Genomic DNA, 15,859 nt, shown 5'->3' on the forward strand with positions numbered 1-15,859 from the left:
CTCGGAGGCCCATGACTAATGCCACCCGTGTCTTGTCCCCAGCTTGTCGGGATGCCCGCGAGCCACGTCAGCCATGAAGAAGGCGAAGCTGTCAGGAGAGCAGATGCTGACCATCCGACAGCGGGCCAGCAACGGTAACCACCCCACAGGCTGCCCAGGGGGCAGGAGCTGAGGCCCCGCTCTGTCCTCTGGCGTAACCACAGCCGGAGACAGTCGCAGCGTCTCTGCCGGTGCGGGATAGTTCTGGCCGCATCTAAGAGGCCAGTCCATCCGTCTGGGGTCGGGGGGAGCGTCCCCAGCAGTCCCAGCGGTTTGCCCCCGTTGTGCCTCTGCCCCAGGCCCTCCTGGAGCGGCCGGGTTGGGGACAGCCGCCCTCCTGCCCCCTCCACGCTGAGCTTCCCAGCTGGCCCACCGTCCACCTGCAAGGACCTGTGGGTGCCAGAGCCGGGAGTACAGGGGTGCCACGGGAGGGAGGGCGAGGAAGCAGCCCAGCCTCTCCAGTATTCACAGCTTCCTCCTTCATTCACGAGTTCATGCAGAGTTGCAAATCGCGGTGCGTGTGTGGCCCCTGGGGACGTGGCGGGAGAAGTGTGGCTCTGCAGGCTGAGGGGACAAGACCGCGCTCATCCTGCAAACGGGCTCCGTTTCACAGTCTTTTTAGGGGGGCATTTTCGGGGTTGTTGAGACTTTGCGGGGGGGGGGGAGTTCTGTTGGGAAGGCGCGATGGGGGCGAGTGACGCGTGTGTTAGGTGAGCCCCGCCCACGCCTGTCGTGAGCCGGTGGCCGTGAGGTCAGCGCTAACGAACCAACAACGAGCATCCAGGTGTCTTTCAGCAGAAACACGCATAGAACGAGCCTCCAGCCCGGTGGTTGCTGGGACGTAAGCAGGGCTCGCAGCCTCCGACCTGCGCCTGCCCTGGGGCGGCTGACTCAGTGTTGGCGGGACTTGGTAGAACAGGACTCGAGGGATTACGGCGCCCGGGATTTGCAACCACTCGGCAAACTGCCACTTCGGAGAGCAGGGGCAGGGCCCCTCCTCAGAGGACGCTGCGAGGAGGGCGCCGGGGCAGGGCCGACCCCGAGGCTGGCAAAGGAGGGGTCCCGGGCAGGCACCGCCATCAGGTTGGGCCCCTGGGAGCAGAGGCCAGCAGTGCAAGATGTGGGCCCAGATTAGCCCAGTCCCTGGGCCCGTCCCTGGAGCTGCGGCCCCGGGAACCTGGCCCCCTCTGCTGGGGTCTACCTGAGGCCGCCTCCCCCGCAGGAAGGCCGGCCGGGCCAGGGCCCCGAGGCCTCCACCGGTCACGGCCACCCGACCACTCATTCCAGGTCCCGACAGCAGCTCCGGGGCGTCCTCGGGCCTCCTGCACCACACGGTCCTTAACACGCGGCCGTCACTGCCGGGAAGACGGCCAGGGTCACGATGCGTGCGTCTGGAAGACTCGGGCTCTGGCCTCCCCGCTTCTGTGGGACACATACTCGGGGCCACAGGCACGGAGCTCGAGCGCATGGAGCGCCGCCTCCCGGAGCTTCAGGAAACGCACCGTCACCCGCAAGCCCGAGGCCGCGTGGGGAAGCCGCCGGGAGGTGCCAGGCCCGCTGCCGTCACACCTCTCGGCCGTGAGCAGCAGTGCCGGCCGCCGGGAAGAAACCACCACCGCCACCCTTCCAGAAACACTCAGCGTGACCTTTCACCAGACGCCCTGGTGGTCAAGCAGCCGCCCCCCGCTGGTGGGTCGGGCCTGTGACGGTCCACACTCTTCGGCAACAGAAGCGGCAGCGGGCTGGGGGTCAGTGCAGAGAAGGAAAGGACAGAAAACAGACCCGAGGAGGGGCCATGCGGAGGGAGGCAGGCGGGATCCGGGTGCAGGGACGCGTTCTGTCGCGCTCTCGCCAGGGTGAGGCAGCTCGGGTCACGCAGCCATGAGAGGTGGGAGCTGGACCGACCTGGGTCCTCCTGAGCCCGAGTTTCTCATCTGTCTGGACATTCTTCGTGCCAGGACCAGAGTCACCTCTTAGTGACCCCTGGGGACACTCCTCTCGGTCCAGAGGCTGTGTCGTGAGGCGAGGATGGTCGGGCATCATCCTGAGCCGCTGACCCGCGGGCAAGCACGGGGGAAACGCGCTGCCGCTCCCGGGGACGGGCCAGAACACGCCGTTTTCCACAAGGATCGCCCCCGTCCTGCCACGTGCAGAGATCTGGTCGCGGCGTTGCCCCCGCTGAGATGTGGAAAACAGTCTGTCTCTGTCTCTTTTCTCGAATATCTTGAGTGCAACCTGGCCTGACAATGCTCTAACACCTTCGCGGGTAACGTGGCCAGAAGCTTCCCTCCCTCCACGCCCGGCTCTTCCGTGAGTGCGCAGGCCTCAAGGAGACCACTGTTCAGTTGGCTGAGCTACTCCTGTGTTGGCATTCCAGCACCTTCCGTCAAGTGTTCACCTGAGTAAAAAGGAGCTCTTCTAAGTGTCCTTGAAGCTCCCTTCTGGCGCTGAAATCCGGGACCCTGCCCCGCCTTCCTTCCTTCCTTCCTCTTCTTCCTCCCCCTCCCCCCTTCTCCTTATTCTTCAAACTTAAAGGTCGCCAAGATTTCTTTATCCCCCAGAACAGCTCTCAAAGCAGCAGGAGGTGTGGCCTCTGCTCAGACCCCTCTGCAGAGCCCCTCCTGCCCCCTCAGCAGGCAGCTCCCCACCCCCCCACCCCGCCCCGCCGCCAGCCCAGCTGTCCTCGCCTTTGTTTTTGCTCTTTTGTTGTTGTTGTTGGATCTTTGTCCCCGTCTTGCCAAGGACAGAAGGAAATGAGGCAGCCCTCCTTCTTCCTCCCTGGATTGTCACAGAAGTCAGGCTGCGGGAAGGGGCTGTGACATCTATCGAACACGGAGGCCACGGGCGGGCCTCTGTCCCCGCTGCTCGCTGCCCGCTGCAGGCGCTGACACACTTAAGCTCAGCCTCCCTGCAGGCGAGGACCCAGCAGAGGTGCCACTGCCCTGAGATACGGACAAGCGCGCTGCGCCCCGGTCGCTCTCTCCCGTCTCCAGAAGCGGGCACCGCACCATGACCTGGGGCCTCGGGGGTGTCCTAGGGGCAGGCGCATGCGGAGAGCTTGAGGAAATTTGTTTCCAGACGCTGGAATTCTCTGGACTCTCTCCTGAGCCCAAGGGACTGAGATCCCGTCCACCTTCCCCCCACTCTGTCCCTGCCACCCTCACAGGAGAATGTCCGCTGTAGGGGTGGCCGGGATGCTGGGCTGCGGGGGAACCGCCCGGGCACGCGGGGGGCCGCCCAAGCGCACAGGACAGACGCGGCAGGCACCCTGTCCTGTTTCACAGACGCACTAACGGTCGTCCGTCCGTGAATCCCGCGCTCCTAGAAGAAAACTCAGAGATGGGAAGGTCAGCACAGGGCCGCCTGCTGTATTTTTACTGGACGTGCAATGATACGACTTCCGTCAGAAAGTGGATCTGACCCGCAGGCCGCTCTGGTGATGACGCCTGAGTTGCCGCTTGGTCCGTGCAGTGCAAGTCGCTCGTAAATCGTAGGGACTAAACTCTTTGGTCCAAGGCTCTGATGGACATTATTTAAAGCGCTCCACAGCATACAATTTTGAAAATACGTATCTTTGGAAGCTGAACTTACAATAAAACATTTAGAGGACCAAGTTAAGACTTACAAAAAGGAATTTTTGTCTTTAATTCTTCAGTTCAGCAGAACTGGAAGCCCACCGTGCTAGGCCACATACAGTATTTTCACTCTTCCTTTTCCCTTCAATTATTTGTCAGCCTGCAGCAAGGTCAGCGGGAAAAACCAGTCTCTGTCACTTTTCACTGAAGACAGGTGACCACGGAGACCACACTGGCTTCTCAAGGAACACTTGCTATCCAGCCGCTTCCTTTAGCCCCCGCTGCTCGAGTCTGACTCCCGTGTCTTTTATAGATTAATTTATCTCTTATCTTTATCTGGTCCCCAGAGAGGGACCATTTTTGCAATGGAGGAGTTTGAAGTTTAGGACTACGAAAATCACTCATCGCCAAACTCTTCCGTGGGAAGGTACAGATTTAGGTCCCGGATCTTTGTCACATTTCAAAATCCAGGCTCTACAGCCGTGGCTTCTCAAACCCCTCAGCGGGGCGGGTCAGAAATGCGTCCAGTGTCCGGAAAATATCTCAGGTCGCGTGGTCTCTGCGGCTGTCCCAGGAAAGCTGGTGTCCCAGGAAAGTTAAGTAGAAAGTAGGAACTGCTGGACACTCTTTCGTAAAAACTCAAACCAGTAAAAGGGCCCCCAAGATGTCACCCGTTTTCCAGAGACCACATTCTCTTCTCAGAGCTTTCTCAAAACTGTTCCAAGCTTTCGTTTGCTAGAAGGCAGCCCCACGAGAAAGATGTTGACACGTCGGGGGGTTTTACGAACTTAAGCTTATTTTGGCTACCGCTGACATCGCCTCCAACAAGCCAGTGCGATTTTCCCCACAGTCCTCTGGGCGTTGTGACAGCGCGGTCATCTTCAACCCGCCTGACCTCAGATGAGTTGTTTCGGTCACAATTCCACTCCGACACCATCAGTGGAAACGTGCCACCCTGACGCTGGGAATAGGCAGGTGCACAGAGCATCCTTTTCTTATCAGGAATGATCCAGAGTCAGACGTCGTGACCAAACAGTTCTGAGGGTCCACGCAGGACGGGTCCCCAAGAAGAGCTACACCAGCCTTCCCGCACAGGCTCCACCGCAAAACATGGTCAGGTCTAGCCTTCCACACTTTTAGCCACCACACACAAATAAAAATCTAGACCTTTCATTTGACGTATAAGAGAAACCAGTTCTTTGGTTCACTGATGGCTCTTCCTTTGCACGGTGCACACAGGACGGAGAGGCTATTACCAGAGGGACTCGGGGAGACGCCCCCTTCCCTGCGAGCACCAGAGAGAAGGCTTTGCCGTGAATAATGGTGTCTTTCAGAAGTCACCTGAATCTGTATGAGACAGACCTCAGGGGTCCCTCAGGGGTCGGCACAAAACAGGAAGGTTCCCCGTGCCTCTTAGAAACGAGACCACACTCACGCTGATGCAGTTTTTGGATCCACAGAAACATGACATACAGCCTGAAAAAGCGAAATTTTAAGTTTGTTCAGACCTAAAAAACCGCAGAAGGTATCACATGAAGCACTTGTTTAGAAACCTTAACCGAAATTCATTTTGAAAATCCACCAGCTCAGACACAGGCTGGAAGGGCCGTCGGTACACAGGTCCCCAGGTCCGTTTGTGTGAGAGATGTTCTCCGTGCGCCTGGGCTGCTGGCGTGGCCAATCCGTGTTAGCGGATAGACTGCTTCACAGTCTAGCTGCTTTACAAATCAGGATTCTTACGCACCCGTGTTCTTATCTCCAGGCGCATCCGAACGTCCCCAGAAACAATAATGTCATCAGCCACCCCTGGGCTGAGCCCTCCTGTGTGCTCAGGATCACATGCAGAGACTCAATCAGCCTAGCCCTGACTGAGAGAGTTGCCAAGGAAGTCTGGTCACAGATAAAAAAGGGGGGAAAGGTAACAGCTCAAATCGCTGGAAGGATTTCCTCTTGGACCCGTGAACAGCTTTGGGAGATACGTGGGATGGCGAGCAGGGAGGCTTTGCTGGTGACGTTCCGGACCCTGTAAGACATGGCTGGGGACACATGCTGAGGCCTCTATGGTGGAGCCAGGGCCACGAGACCCAGCCTTGGGGTCAGCGGGCCACAGCTGGTCCCTCGGGGGGGGGGGGGGGGCAGGGGGAGCTCCACAGGTTCAACATCTGCTTGTTTGCAATTTAGCCCCCAGGGTGGGTCGGTGGAGGAGACTGGAAAGGAAGGGTGGTGGACCCAGAAATCAAGCCGAACACGCGTGTTCTCTCTGCTGTACAGAGGAAAGCCCGTGTCTCCCCCAAGACGTGCGCGTGTGGTTCACCTCAGGAAGATCGCCTACTGTTCCGATGTCCATTTTCTTTTCCATTTCACCAAAATCAACAACTGAGACCCAACACCGTGGATCCCACCGCTCCGTCTTTGTCTTTCGGACGCGTTGGTGGGGAGGCCGGGTGGGCCAGGGCCCCAGGTGTCCCGGGCCTTCCCTCCCAGGGTGGCCGCCCCCCTTCTGTCTGCAGACTGGAGAAGGGCGTCTGTTCTGGCCCCGAGGCCGGGGCTGCGCGCCTTGTCCGAGCGTTAAGTCAGCCTCCGCTGCTGAGCTATGTGACCACGGATGGCAATCCCGAGTCCTGGGCTGTCAAGGGTGAGGGTCTCTGTGGGACTCCTACCATTCTTCCCTTGACTACATTCAGCCTTAAAAGACCCACAGGCCAGAACAAAAAAGGGTCTGGATCGTTCCGCCCTGGCGCCTTCCACTGCCAGCAAGCAGCCAACTGAGCTAGAAACTTGGCCCCGGCGCCCCATGAGGCCAGAGCTGGCGGTCGGTCCCAGGGCACCCAGGGCGGGGCGGGGGGCTGGTGCAGCCTATACTCCCCATCGCCCCACAGCCGCAGCGGTCCCAGCAGCAGATGCTTGTTTTCTAGCATTTTCCTGTTTGTGTCAGTCACGTGGCCCGTGTGCAGAGAGCCCTTTGGGGACGACCCCCGCAGTCCCCCTCAGCCGCCACGAGTCTTGGCGGGAGGGGGCCCCGGGCGCTCGGGCCGCAGGTGTGGTCACATGTCAGCGGCTCTGCGGGGCCTGGCGAGGGCAGGGACGCTGTTGGTCTCATTTTCGGATGTGTCCATGGTGTGACAAGGGAGAGACTGAAAACGGGCTAAGGGGGGTGAGCCCACTTCCAGGACAGAGACGGGGCAGCGGGGCCCTGGGCGGTTGTCCCCGAGGGGCCCCCTCACGGTGGAGAGGGGTCTGTGTGCCTCGGTTGTAGGGCTGGAAGAACATGCAATCTGGGCTATTCTATAAACCCAAGAGTCTCTTCTTCCAGAAAACCCAGTCCCAAACATAAAAAGAGCACAGAAAACTCAAAACGGTGGCTGTGTCTACACGCACGATGCTTGAACGCAGTTCTGTCCTTACAGGCATAGAGAACGATGAAGAAATCAAGCAGTTGGATGAAGAGATCAAGGAGCTCAACGAGTCCAACTCCCAGATGGAAGCCGATATGATCAAACTCAGGACTCAGGTAACAGTTTTTGAAGCCCTCAATTTTAGCCACCGTGTGCGCTCGGGCCGGGGACCCGGGGACCTGGGGACATGCCAGCTCTTGGGCCTAGGGACAGGCCAGCGCTCAGCCTTGGGGCTCCGGGGATGCTCCAGTGCTCGGGCCGGGGTCACGTGCTCCCCTTCCCCTATCTGCCACCCCGTTTTCATCCCATGTCCTGATTGCTGACGTGGGCTGTTTTGGTGGCTGAACCCTTGGTGCACAGTGACCGCCAGCCCCCTGCTTCCTGCCCCAACACACACTTGAGTGAAATGCCCTTGGCGAGCAGTCCTGCCCGGAGGGTCTCCCGTTCCTGCACATGAGCTGCTTTCCTCCTGAGATACGGCAGGCCCTAATGTCCTGTGGTCACTGTGTTACCTAGGGAGACAGCATAATTCCCGGAGAGGAGCAGCCTGGCCCCAGGGTCTTATGGAAGGCCGCCCGTTCGTGGGGTCCCAGGCCCAGGTACCCAGTACAAGGAGGGAGGGAGGGAGGGAGGGAGGGAGGGAGGGAGACTGCCCGTTCACGGGGTCCTAGGCCCAGGTGCCCAGTGTCAGGAAGGAAGGAAGGAGCAGCCATTATTGAGCACCTACTGGATACCTGGCCGCAGGGGCCGTGGTGTGTAGTCCCACTGCACGCACAGTGGTCCACGGGGTAAGTGTCATCACTGTCCCGTTACACATGACTGGCTGAGCCGAGGCCAATGGCCCGTCCGTGGCAGCTCCGAGCCCCGTCCCCGAGTCCACGCAGCACCCACGCAGCACCCCAGGCGCCCTGCCTCCTCTCTGGGAGTGCACGTGGGTGCTGCCTTCACAGCTGCAGTGAGGCACGTTCATCCTGGAGGAAGCCAGGGCTGCACACCCTCCCCCCGCAGACCCCTCCTGGCCGCCCACAGAGTGGGCCTGTGGCACATCGGGTAGGGGTCACAGCTCTGCCGTGCAGGGGGCTGGCTCCGTCCGTGGCGGCATCGCACCTCCAGGGAGGCTGTGTCCCCACCGGAGCGCCCAGAGGGACCCCACGGGTGCCCCTGAGTGGGAAGGGAGCGCAAAGCGGGGGCGTCCTCTCTCCGGTGCGACTGTTCTGTTGAGCCGTTTCCACGCCAGCCTGCTGGCCCACGGCAGCCTCGCCAGGGCTCACTCTGGTTACCAGTTGGGCATTGTCCATAGCACTAATCCACATGCAGGGCCGTGCCCGGCCCCAGGTCAGAGGCCCGCAGCAGGTGACTGCCCCGGGAGGACTCTAGGGCCACAGGGGCCCCCGTGAGCCCGCACACCTGCAGTGACTTGTTTCACTGGGTCCACTGAAAGCACCTTCCCGGACTTGTATTCTGCTCCCACGGGTGGAAGCCTGAACACTGATCGACCCAGCTCGCGCTCGTAATCCTGAGGACTCAGAACCCCCCACCCGTCCTGGGCGGTGAGCCGCAGCCGGCCGGGCCACATTCTGACAAAACGCACTCGTGTCCCACTGGAAGGCCTCCTTCCTGCCCACCTCCGTGCCCGGCCGGCCCTGCAGTGGAAACGCAGCTTTCCCGTGTGTCTGCTCACGGGGCCGAGCCCTCACACGCTGGAAATGGGGCCCAGCAGCGGGAGCCAGGGCAGGGACGAGGGCCAGGCGCTGGGCGCCCCCAGACCCGAGCTTCCCAGCAGCCCCGCACATCCGGAGCAGAGACAGGCCCCTGTGCACACACTCGTCTCACCCCTCGCTGGTCCTTTTGTCCCCGTGTGGATTGCCACTGCCCACCTGGCGCTTTCCGACATCCCATGGGAACGTGTGCTCCTGGAGGCGTCCATGCGCCTCCAGCGTCGAAAATGAATTTAAGGGTTGACATGTATCCCACTGACCTGGCTGCTGTCCCTCGGTGGCTCCTCGTCTCTGGAATACAAGCCCGGTGTCTTCAAGGGACGGCAGCACGCTGAGCCAGGGTCCATGAGCCCACAGTTTCCGGGGCTGGAGGGTGCAGGGCAGGTCAGCTGAATGATGACACGGTCAGTCGGCCACGGAGACAGCACTCAGCAGCCCAGGAGCAGCCCGGACCTGGTGTCCCTCAGGAGGAAGGCATACGTGCTCATTCCTGGCAGCCTCCCACCCCCAGTCGGCGCTCAGGGACAAATGAGGCTGTGGCCACAAGAGCCCCGCTACCCAGCAGCCCCTGAGTGCCTTTGCCTTCTAAACTTTGGCCAGGGCACAGTTAGCCTCCCAACCTTGTCTCGGAAAGTGCCAGAAGGTTGGTAGTCCTGCCACTGGGTTTCCCATGACCCCTGGCACCCTCACTCCCTATCAGTGACCAGAGGTAAAGGCAAGCATTCCCGGGGCCACCAGGCCGCACAGAGACACCACAGGGGACGCAGCCCAGCAGTCTGGGCGGACGAACCACTGAGATGGTCCGTTCCCTGCTGTTCTCCCCGACCCAGCAAATCCAGGCCTGAGGCCCTGCCCAGGTGACTCGGAGAGACAGGGACCGAGCCCGCGGCTCTGGGCCCAGTGCTGCCTCGCCTGTTCATACGCTGGGGCTGCGTGCAAGTCTTCAGTGTGGAAAGAGATTCTGCTGCTTCCGATCATCTTCTGGGTGGCGGCTCTGGCCCCAGCCTCTCCCCGGGTCCCAGGTCCAGAACTGGAGACCGAAAGTGGCGGTCTCTCCATTTGAAACGGTCAGAACAGTATGAAGACTTACATATGTTTCTAATATTCTCAAATCAGTGATTCTTAGCTACATCTATTTTGCTTATAAATCTCATTTTTCACTCAAGTCTTGTCTAGATTTTGAATGCACACACACAGGCCTTCCCGGCGCCTCCCAGCTCTGCCACAGTGATTAGATGCTCCCCAAGCATTTAGAGAGGATGTGCTTGTCAGATAGGGACACCTGTGTCCTTGTCCCCAAGCTGAGGACAGGGAGGGGACCGAGACCACATGGCTCATGGGCAGCAGAACCAGGCTGCTGGCCGGCTGCCCAAACCCCCAGTCCTGGAACCCCCACCAGTGCAGGCCTCTTGGTTTGTAGGCCCCTTCTACCAGAGTTACCTCTGGCCTTTCTTCCGCTGGGCTTTGCCACAACAGCCGCTTCCCTACTGGCTCCAGGACGGACTGGAGAGGTCTCCGCTCCCGCCTCCTTCTCTTCCACAGCTCCTCCCAGAGCAGGGGAGAGCCCCACCCTCAGACAGCTGGGGCAGGAGGGCGGGGCTGGGGCAGGGGGGCGGGGCTGGACAGGGGGCGGGGCTGGGGCAGAAGAGTGGGGCGGGGGCAGTAAGTTGGGGCTGGGGCAGTAAGTTGGGGCTGGGGCAGGTGGCCGGGGCGGGGACAGGGGGCGGGGCTGAACCGGAAGTTGGGGCTGGGGCAGGAGGGCGGGGCTGGGGCAGGAGGGCGGGGCTGGACAGGAAGTTGGGCTGGGACAGGGGGCGGGGCTGGGGCAGGTGGGCGGGGCTGGCCCTGCTTTTGCTCAGCAGCCTGCCCTGCGGCCAACTCCACGTGTTTCCGGGGCGGGTCACTTTAGTTTGGGCCGAGCTGATGAGCGGTGCAGGAGTAACCGAGGTCTTGTGGGAACACGGTGCGCATCCCTGCAGGAGATCCTCGTGGGTGGGTGTTTTCCAGAGCCCTCCCGTGTACCCCCGCGCCGCTGCGGCCCGCGGCCCCCCTTAGGCCCCGGGTCTTGGCTCTCCGAGGAAGCAGCAGGCAGGCTAACGGGAGCAGGGAAGGGCTCCGTGAGGAACGGGGGGGGGGGGGGGGGGCAGAGTTTGAGGGGCGGTGCAAGTAACTCAGGGGCGAAGGCGGCTTCCCCGTGAAGAACCGGGTTCAGGTGCCCGTTTTCCTGGGCCCTAACTGTGCCCTGGGTCGCCCGCGCGCCCTGCCTGCCTCGCCCGGGCTGCGTGCACGCCCAGCAGCCCAGGCTGGTGGGGGCGGCTCGGGCTGGGTCAGTGAGCGCTGGCTGTGGACTGGAGGCGGGGCCGGGGGGCGCTAAGGCCCCTGAGCCTCTCATTTAAGAGAAGCCCGGTAGGCCTCAGGTAGTCCAGGAAGGCGGTCATGTCTCCACCTGCAGATGCGGAGAACGCCTACTGCGTACCACCCGGGGGGAGGGGGCAGCGATCGCCCGTGGAGGTGGACGAGGGCCCACTGCCACCTGTGGACCAGACAGCCACCTGCCTCACGAGTAACTTTACAGTTTAGGACTTAACCGGGGGCAGAATTAGATTCAGGCTGAACAGGACGAGCTGGCCCCAGCGTTGTTGGGGTCAGAGTAGTCGCTGGAGACGACCTCGTGGGAGAGGTCCTCGGTGATAGTCCTGCCTGAGGACAGAGCTGTGAAAACGTAGAATAAAAGCCGGCCCAGCCCATCGGCCCCTCCCCGGAAAGACAAGCAGCGGTAGCCGAGTTAGCAAATTTTCGAGGGTAATGCATCAAAAGCGTAAGAACGGGACCCTTAAAACGACCGCTTCTTACCGTCGAAACCTTTCTGGGGGAAGCAGGCCTCTGGGTGGCGGGCTGCCGAGGCCTGCCGCTGTGGGGGCACACGCACCCCACGGCCCGCCCTCCTGTTACATGGCACACAAATTTGTGCCTTCTAGATCACCACGATGGAGAGCAGCCTGAAGACCATTGAAGAGGAGAACAAAGTAATCGAGCAGCAGAATGAGTCTCTCCTGCACGAGCTGGCCAACCTGAGCCAGTCCCTGATCCACAGCCTAGCCAACATCCAGCTGCCGCACATGGTAAGTGACTGAGGGCGGGCGTACAGGCAGTCGCTGTCTGCTTCTGTGCCTAAGCTCATGGTTCTCCACACTTTGGATGTCTGCGCTCACCGCCCCCAAAACCGTAGCGCTAGCGGCTAGAAGCACCGGTGGGGCAGATCCTGCGCTCCCCGTAAGATTAAGTACTTACGCTCTGAGTAGGCCTTTTACGTAGCGTAAAGACGGCGGCACTATGCTATGATACTATTTTATGCTGATGTGAATATCCTATTAAGAAAGTAAAAGTTGTGTATGAACTACTATTTAATATCTCGTAGGATCCAATCAATGAACAAAATTTTGATGCATACGTGACTACTTTGACGGACATGTATACAAATCAAGATCGTTATCAGAGCCCAGAAAATAAAGCCCTACTGGAAAATATAAAGCAAGCTGTAAGAGGAATTCAGGTCTGAGCAGCTGCTGTAGGTGACGGGATGTTGTTTAAAAGGAGACCTGTTGTTCTTTGCTGCTGTGATTCACCAGAAAGTGTTCTATATTTATTTCTGTTTGAAACAGTGTGACGCTTACAAGACTTCATAATGATTTTATGTCTTGCTTTAAAGATAGTACCTGCAGAATAGTTTTCAATACATTCACATTTTGTACGTTTTCATATAAGCTGACATAGTGTGATATGCCATGTAATGTTTATAGCTGCTAATGTATGCACATTTGGGGGTATATATATTTCTGAAGAGGTAAGCGGATCAAAATAAATAGAGTGTAAATTCTTTTTAATGCTTTAGTGATTAAATGTTTTAGTATTTTGAACTGAAATGGACAAAAAAAAAAACAAAAAACAAAAAACAAAAAAAAAAAACAAAAACCCAGCTTTGAATGATCATGTGGTGACCCCGCAGCCACTTTTTAGACATTATCATTTTGCCTCATGTTGGAGGATTTTATGGAATTTAAGAAATAACATTTTGTGTGCATATTGTTTCATAGCAAGAATTGGTTGCAAAAAAATGCTTTATTTTTGAACAATGCTTGGAAATATTATGTGATTTTTTTGTTTGTTTGTTTTAGGAGGATGGTGTATGGTGGGGGCAATAAATGAGGTTTTTTGCATTCCAAGGAAATGGCATATGGATTAACTGTAAGAAATGAGATAAGTAATTTATTGTAAGACAACATCAAGCCATGGAAACTTGGCAGAAGATTCAAAGCAGCTTAAACAGCACTTTTAAATTAACTCCTGAGCATTACATGGTGTGCCTCTGGGAACTGCAGTTAAGACAGGGGCTTATGAGAGGTGGACAGCGCGAAGATTTCCCTTTCCAGTGTCGGTAGACTTTGGAGCAACCTCCCCTTATCTCCCCAAGAGCTGTGTGCCCCTCTGAAGCGTCTGTCCTTGCGATGGCGTCTGTCTCACAGAACCTGTGTGCTCTAATTTAAGTTCAGAGATAATTTCAGAGTATTTATTTCCCCTCTTTCCACCTTTAGAAATTATTACTGTCGTTGTTGCTGTTACTATGACTTCACATTCGGGGAATAAGGCAGATGAGGCGGGAGTCCTACCGCGGGGCGCTTTCTGCTGGGCGGCGGAGCGCAGCTCAGCGGGGACGCCCGACGCTGAGTGCCCGCACACGGGCCTTTCTGTTCCACCTTCCCTTGGAGACCCGGCGACCACAGGGCCTTTGCAGAGCCTTGCTCTTTGATTTGTCACGACCTATTCTAAGAACGAATGCAATCAGATTTTAAGAGTAATTACCTATACTTCAGCACTTTTTTGCTTTACACTAGATCATCCTAGACTTGCTTATACTTGGAGATTTGATTGTTTTCTTCCAATGACTGCACTATATGTATGCATAAGACCACTTTTCATTGCTGCGCCCTCCCCTTCCGAGTAGTCCCTAGGACGGCGTGTTGTGTCTTCTGGTGTTGACTTGAGTTACATGTAACGGCATCTCTTCCCTCCATGTCTTGATGTTATGCAGGAAGTACAGAAGTACTTTAAAATTTTGTTATGAAAAAAAAAAAAAAAAGATGGGTTTTGTAAAAATAAAAAAAAAATATTTTTAGCAGAACAGGACTTACAGGGTCATTGTCCCCACAACGTGCCAGTCGACTATTTGCACTTACCTTGTCCTATATATCCGTACGGAGGTGTGCAATTCCCGGGGTCAGCAGCCTCGCGAGGCCGGCCCTGGAAAGATGACAGGAGCCCTCACGGCTGACCCGACGATGTTGCTAAGGGAGATTACAGGGATCTCACAGCAAATACTGATACAATACTCAACCTCGGTATATATATGTGTATAAATATATGTACACCCCCAGCGGCACTTTATACTGTCCACTGTACAAACGCTCACAGTTTTCCGCGAGGACGTTAATAACGAGCTGGGAAAGATGACGGACCTCCCGGGGCCCTGCAGCGCCCGCCCTGGAGAGCGCCCTCTTTCTGTTGTGCGATTAGTTGCAGCTGCCGTGCTCAGAATTGCCTTTTCGAGAGCTGAAGCGAGGTGCTTCTCGGTCACCCGATGCCGTGTACGCCGTCGGGGCCCTGGGCTCCCGGGGGGGCCCTGCCGTTCGTGTGGGCGAATGCGTTTCCCTGCCGCGATGTGTCCGCAGCTTCTTTGCCAATATAGTAATGCTTTTAGTAGAGTAATAGCTAGTATCAGTTCCGGATTCTTCTCGTTATCACCTATGTACAATGGAAAGGGGTTTTAAGCACAAATCTGCTGCTCATCTAACGTTGGTACATAATATCCAATCAAGAGTTATCTGTGACTATTATATAGGGATCACAAAGTGTCACATATTAGAATGCTGACCTTTCATACAGAATTATTGTGAGTCATCAGAGTTTATTTATTATAACTTATTGTTCGTATTCATTTCTGAGTTAATTTAAGTAACCATTTATGAAGACAGAATTTTGTATAAATATTTATTGTGCTCTCTGTGGAACTGAAGTTTGATTTATTTTTGTACTACACGGCATGGGTTTGTTGACACTTTCATTTTGCTATAAATGTGTGGAATCACAAGTTGCAGTGATACTTCATTTTTAAATTGTGAACTTTGTACAAATTTTGTCATGCTGGATGTTAACACATCTTACTCTAAATAAAAACGGTGTTGCCACATTTGTAGCACGATGGATCTCTACCCAGGGTCCGCGTCTTCACTTGAGTCTGGAAACGGCGTCTGGGCCCACGAGGAGCGAGTGGCCCCAGAGCCGGTGGCTTCAGGGTCGGCCTGTCTAGGGGGGCGCCTCCCTCCGCGACGGCTCCCCGTAGATGGTTTCTCGAAGCCGTCCGCGCGGCTGAGGACGCTCCCTGCCCCTTGCTGCCGCGCGAGGCCGCTCGGCCACGTTTGCCTCCGCTCGTGTCCTCGCTCTTGTGAGGACACGTCATGTCTGCACGCAGGTGTCCCCCGGGACAGGCTCGTTGTCCCGCACAACCACAGCGCGATTACCACACGCGATACGACGTCCTCCTCGCACCGTTTCCACGCGCTCCGGCCGAGCCGACAGCCTCCTTTACGGTTCCCCCTTGTCCCACGCCCTGAGGGACACAGCCGGCTCTGGGGCCTGACGGCCGTGTTCCTGCGCAGTCCTGGGCCGCCCTCTGCCTCCCGGGAGGCAGGGCAGGGCAGTGCGTCCAGGGCAGTGGGTTTGCAGACCCTGCCGAGGTTGGCTTAGCCTCACAGCCGCGGCCCAGCGGCTCAGGTGCTCTGAGCGATGCCCCGTGCGCCCCTGCAGCTCCCTTCCCGGGGCACTGTGTCACCCCCCATGATCGGCCCTGCTGCTCAGTCACCCACTCTTAACTTCAGGCTACTGGCAGGGACCACCCATAAGACAAGTTGCCCTTCAGACATGACATGTCGCTGCATCACCCCCTTTCCTTCACTTATGCTGGTAAAAGTCACCCTTTAAAATTCCAGAAACGCCCTCCTATATAGACACAATCCCCCAAAATACAACGTTTGAGGAAGAGGCCGGGTGATCTTTGTTAAATCCAAACTGTATCCCG

General features: G+C 57.5%; 1 protein-coding gene across 5 annotated transcripts in view; it reads left to right on the forward strand.

Moving 5' to 3' along the window:
- MYT1L (myelin transcription factor 1 like) overlaps positions 1 to 14,987 on the forward strand; it is a 142,793-nt gene extending 127,806 nt beyond the window's left edge. For 2 of the 5 annotated variants that reach the window (XM_042933785.1, XM_042933786.1), the window contains exons 17-20: positions 43 to 134; positions 7,022 to 7,125; positions 11,706 to 11,849; positions 12,146 to 14,987. In XM_042933785.1, the coding sequence (XP_042789719.1) occupies positions 43 to 134; positions 7,022 to 7,125; positions 11,706 to 11,849; positions 12,146 to 12,286 (481 nt within the window). In that variant the 3' untranslated portion in view covers positions 12,287 to 14,987. Of the gene's footprint in view, positions 1 to 42; positions 135 to 7,021; positions 7,132 to 10,631; positions 10,720 to 11,705; positions 11,850 to 12,145 lie in introns of those variants that run through there. The other 3 variants (XM_042933787.1, XM_042933788.1, XR_006201029.1) reach the window with 3 other exon arrangements.
- Positions 14,988 to 15,859: the final 872 nt, after the last annotated feature.

This window comes from Panthera leo, chromosome A3 (genome assembly GCF_018350215.1).
Source record: "Panthera leo isolate Ple1 chromosome A3, P.leo_Ple1_pat1.1, whole genome shotgun sequence".
In the NCBI taxonomy this organism is placed as follows: Eukaryota; Metazoa; Chordata; class Mammalia; order Carnivora; family Felidae; genus Panthera; species Panthera leo.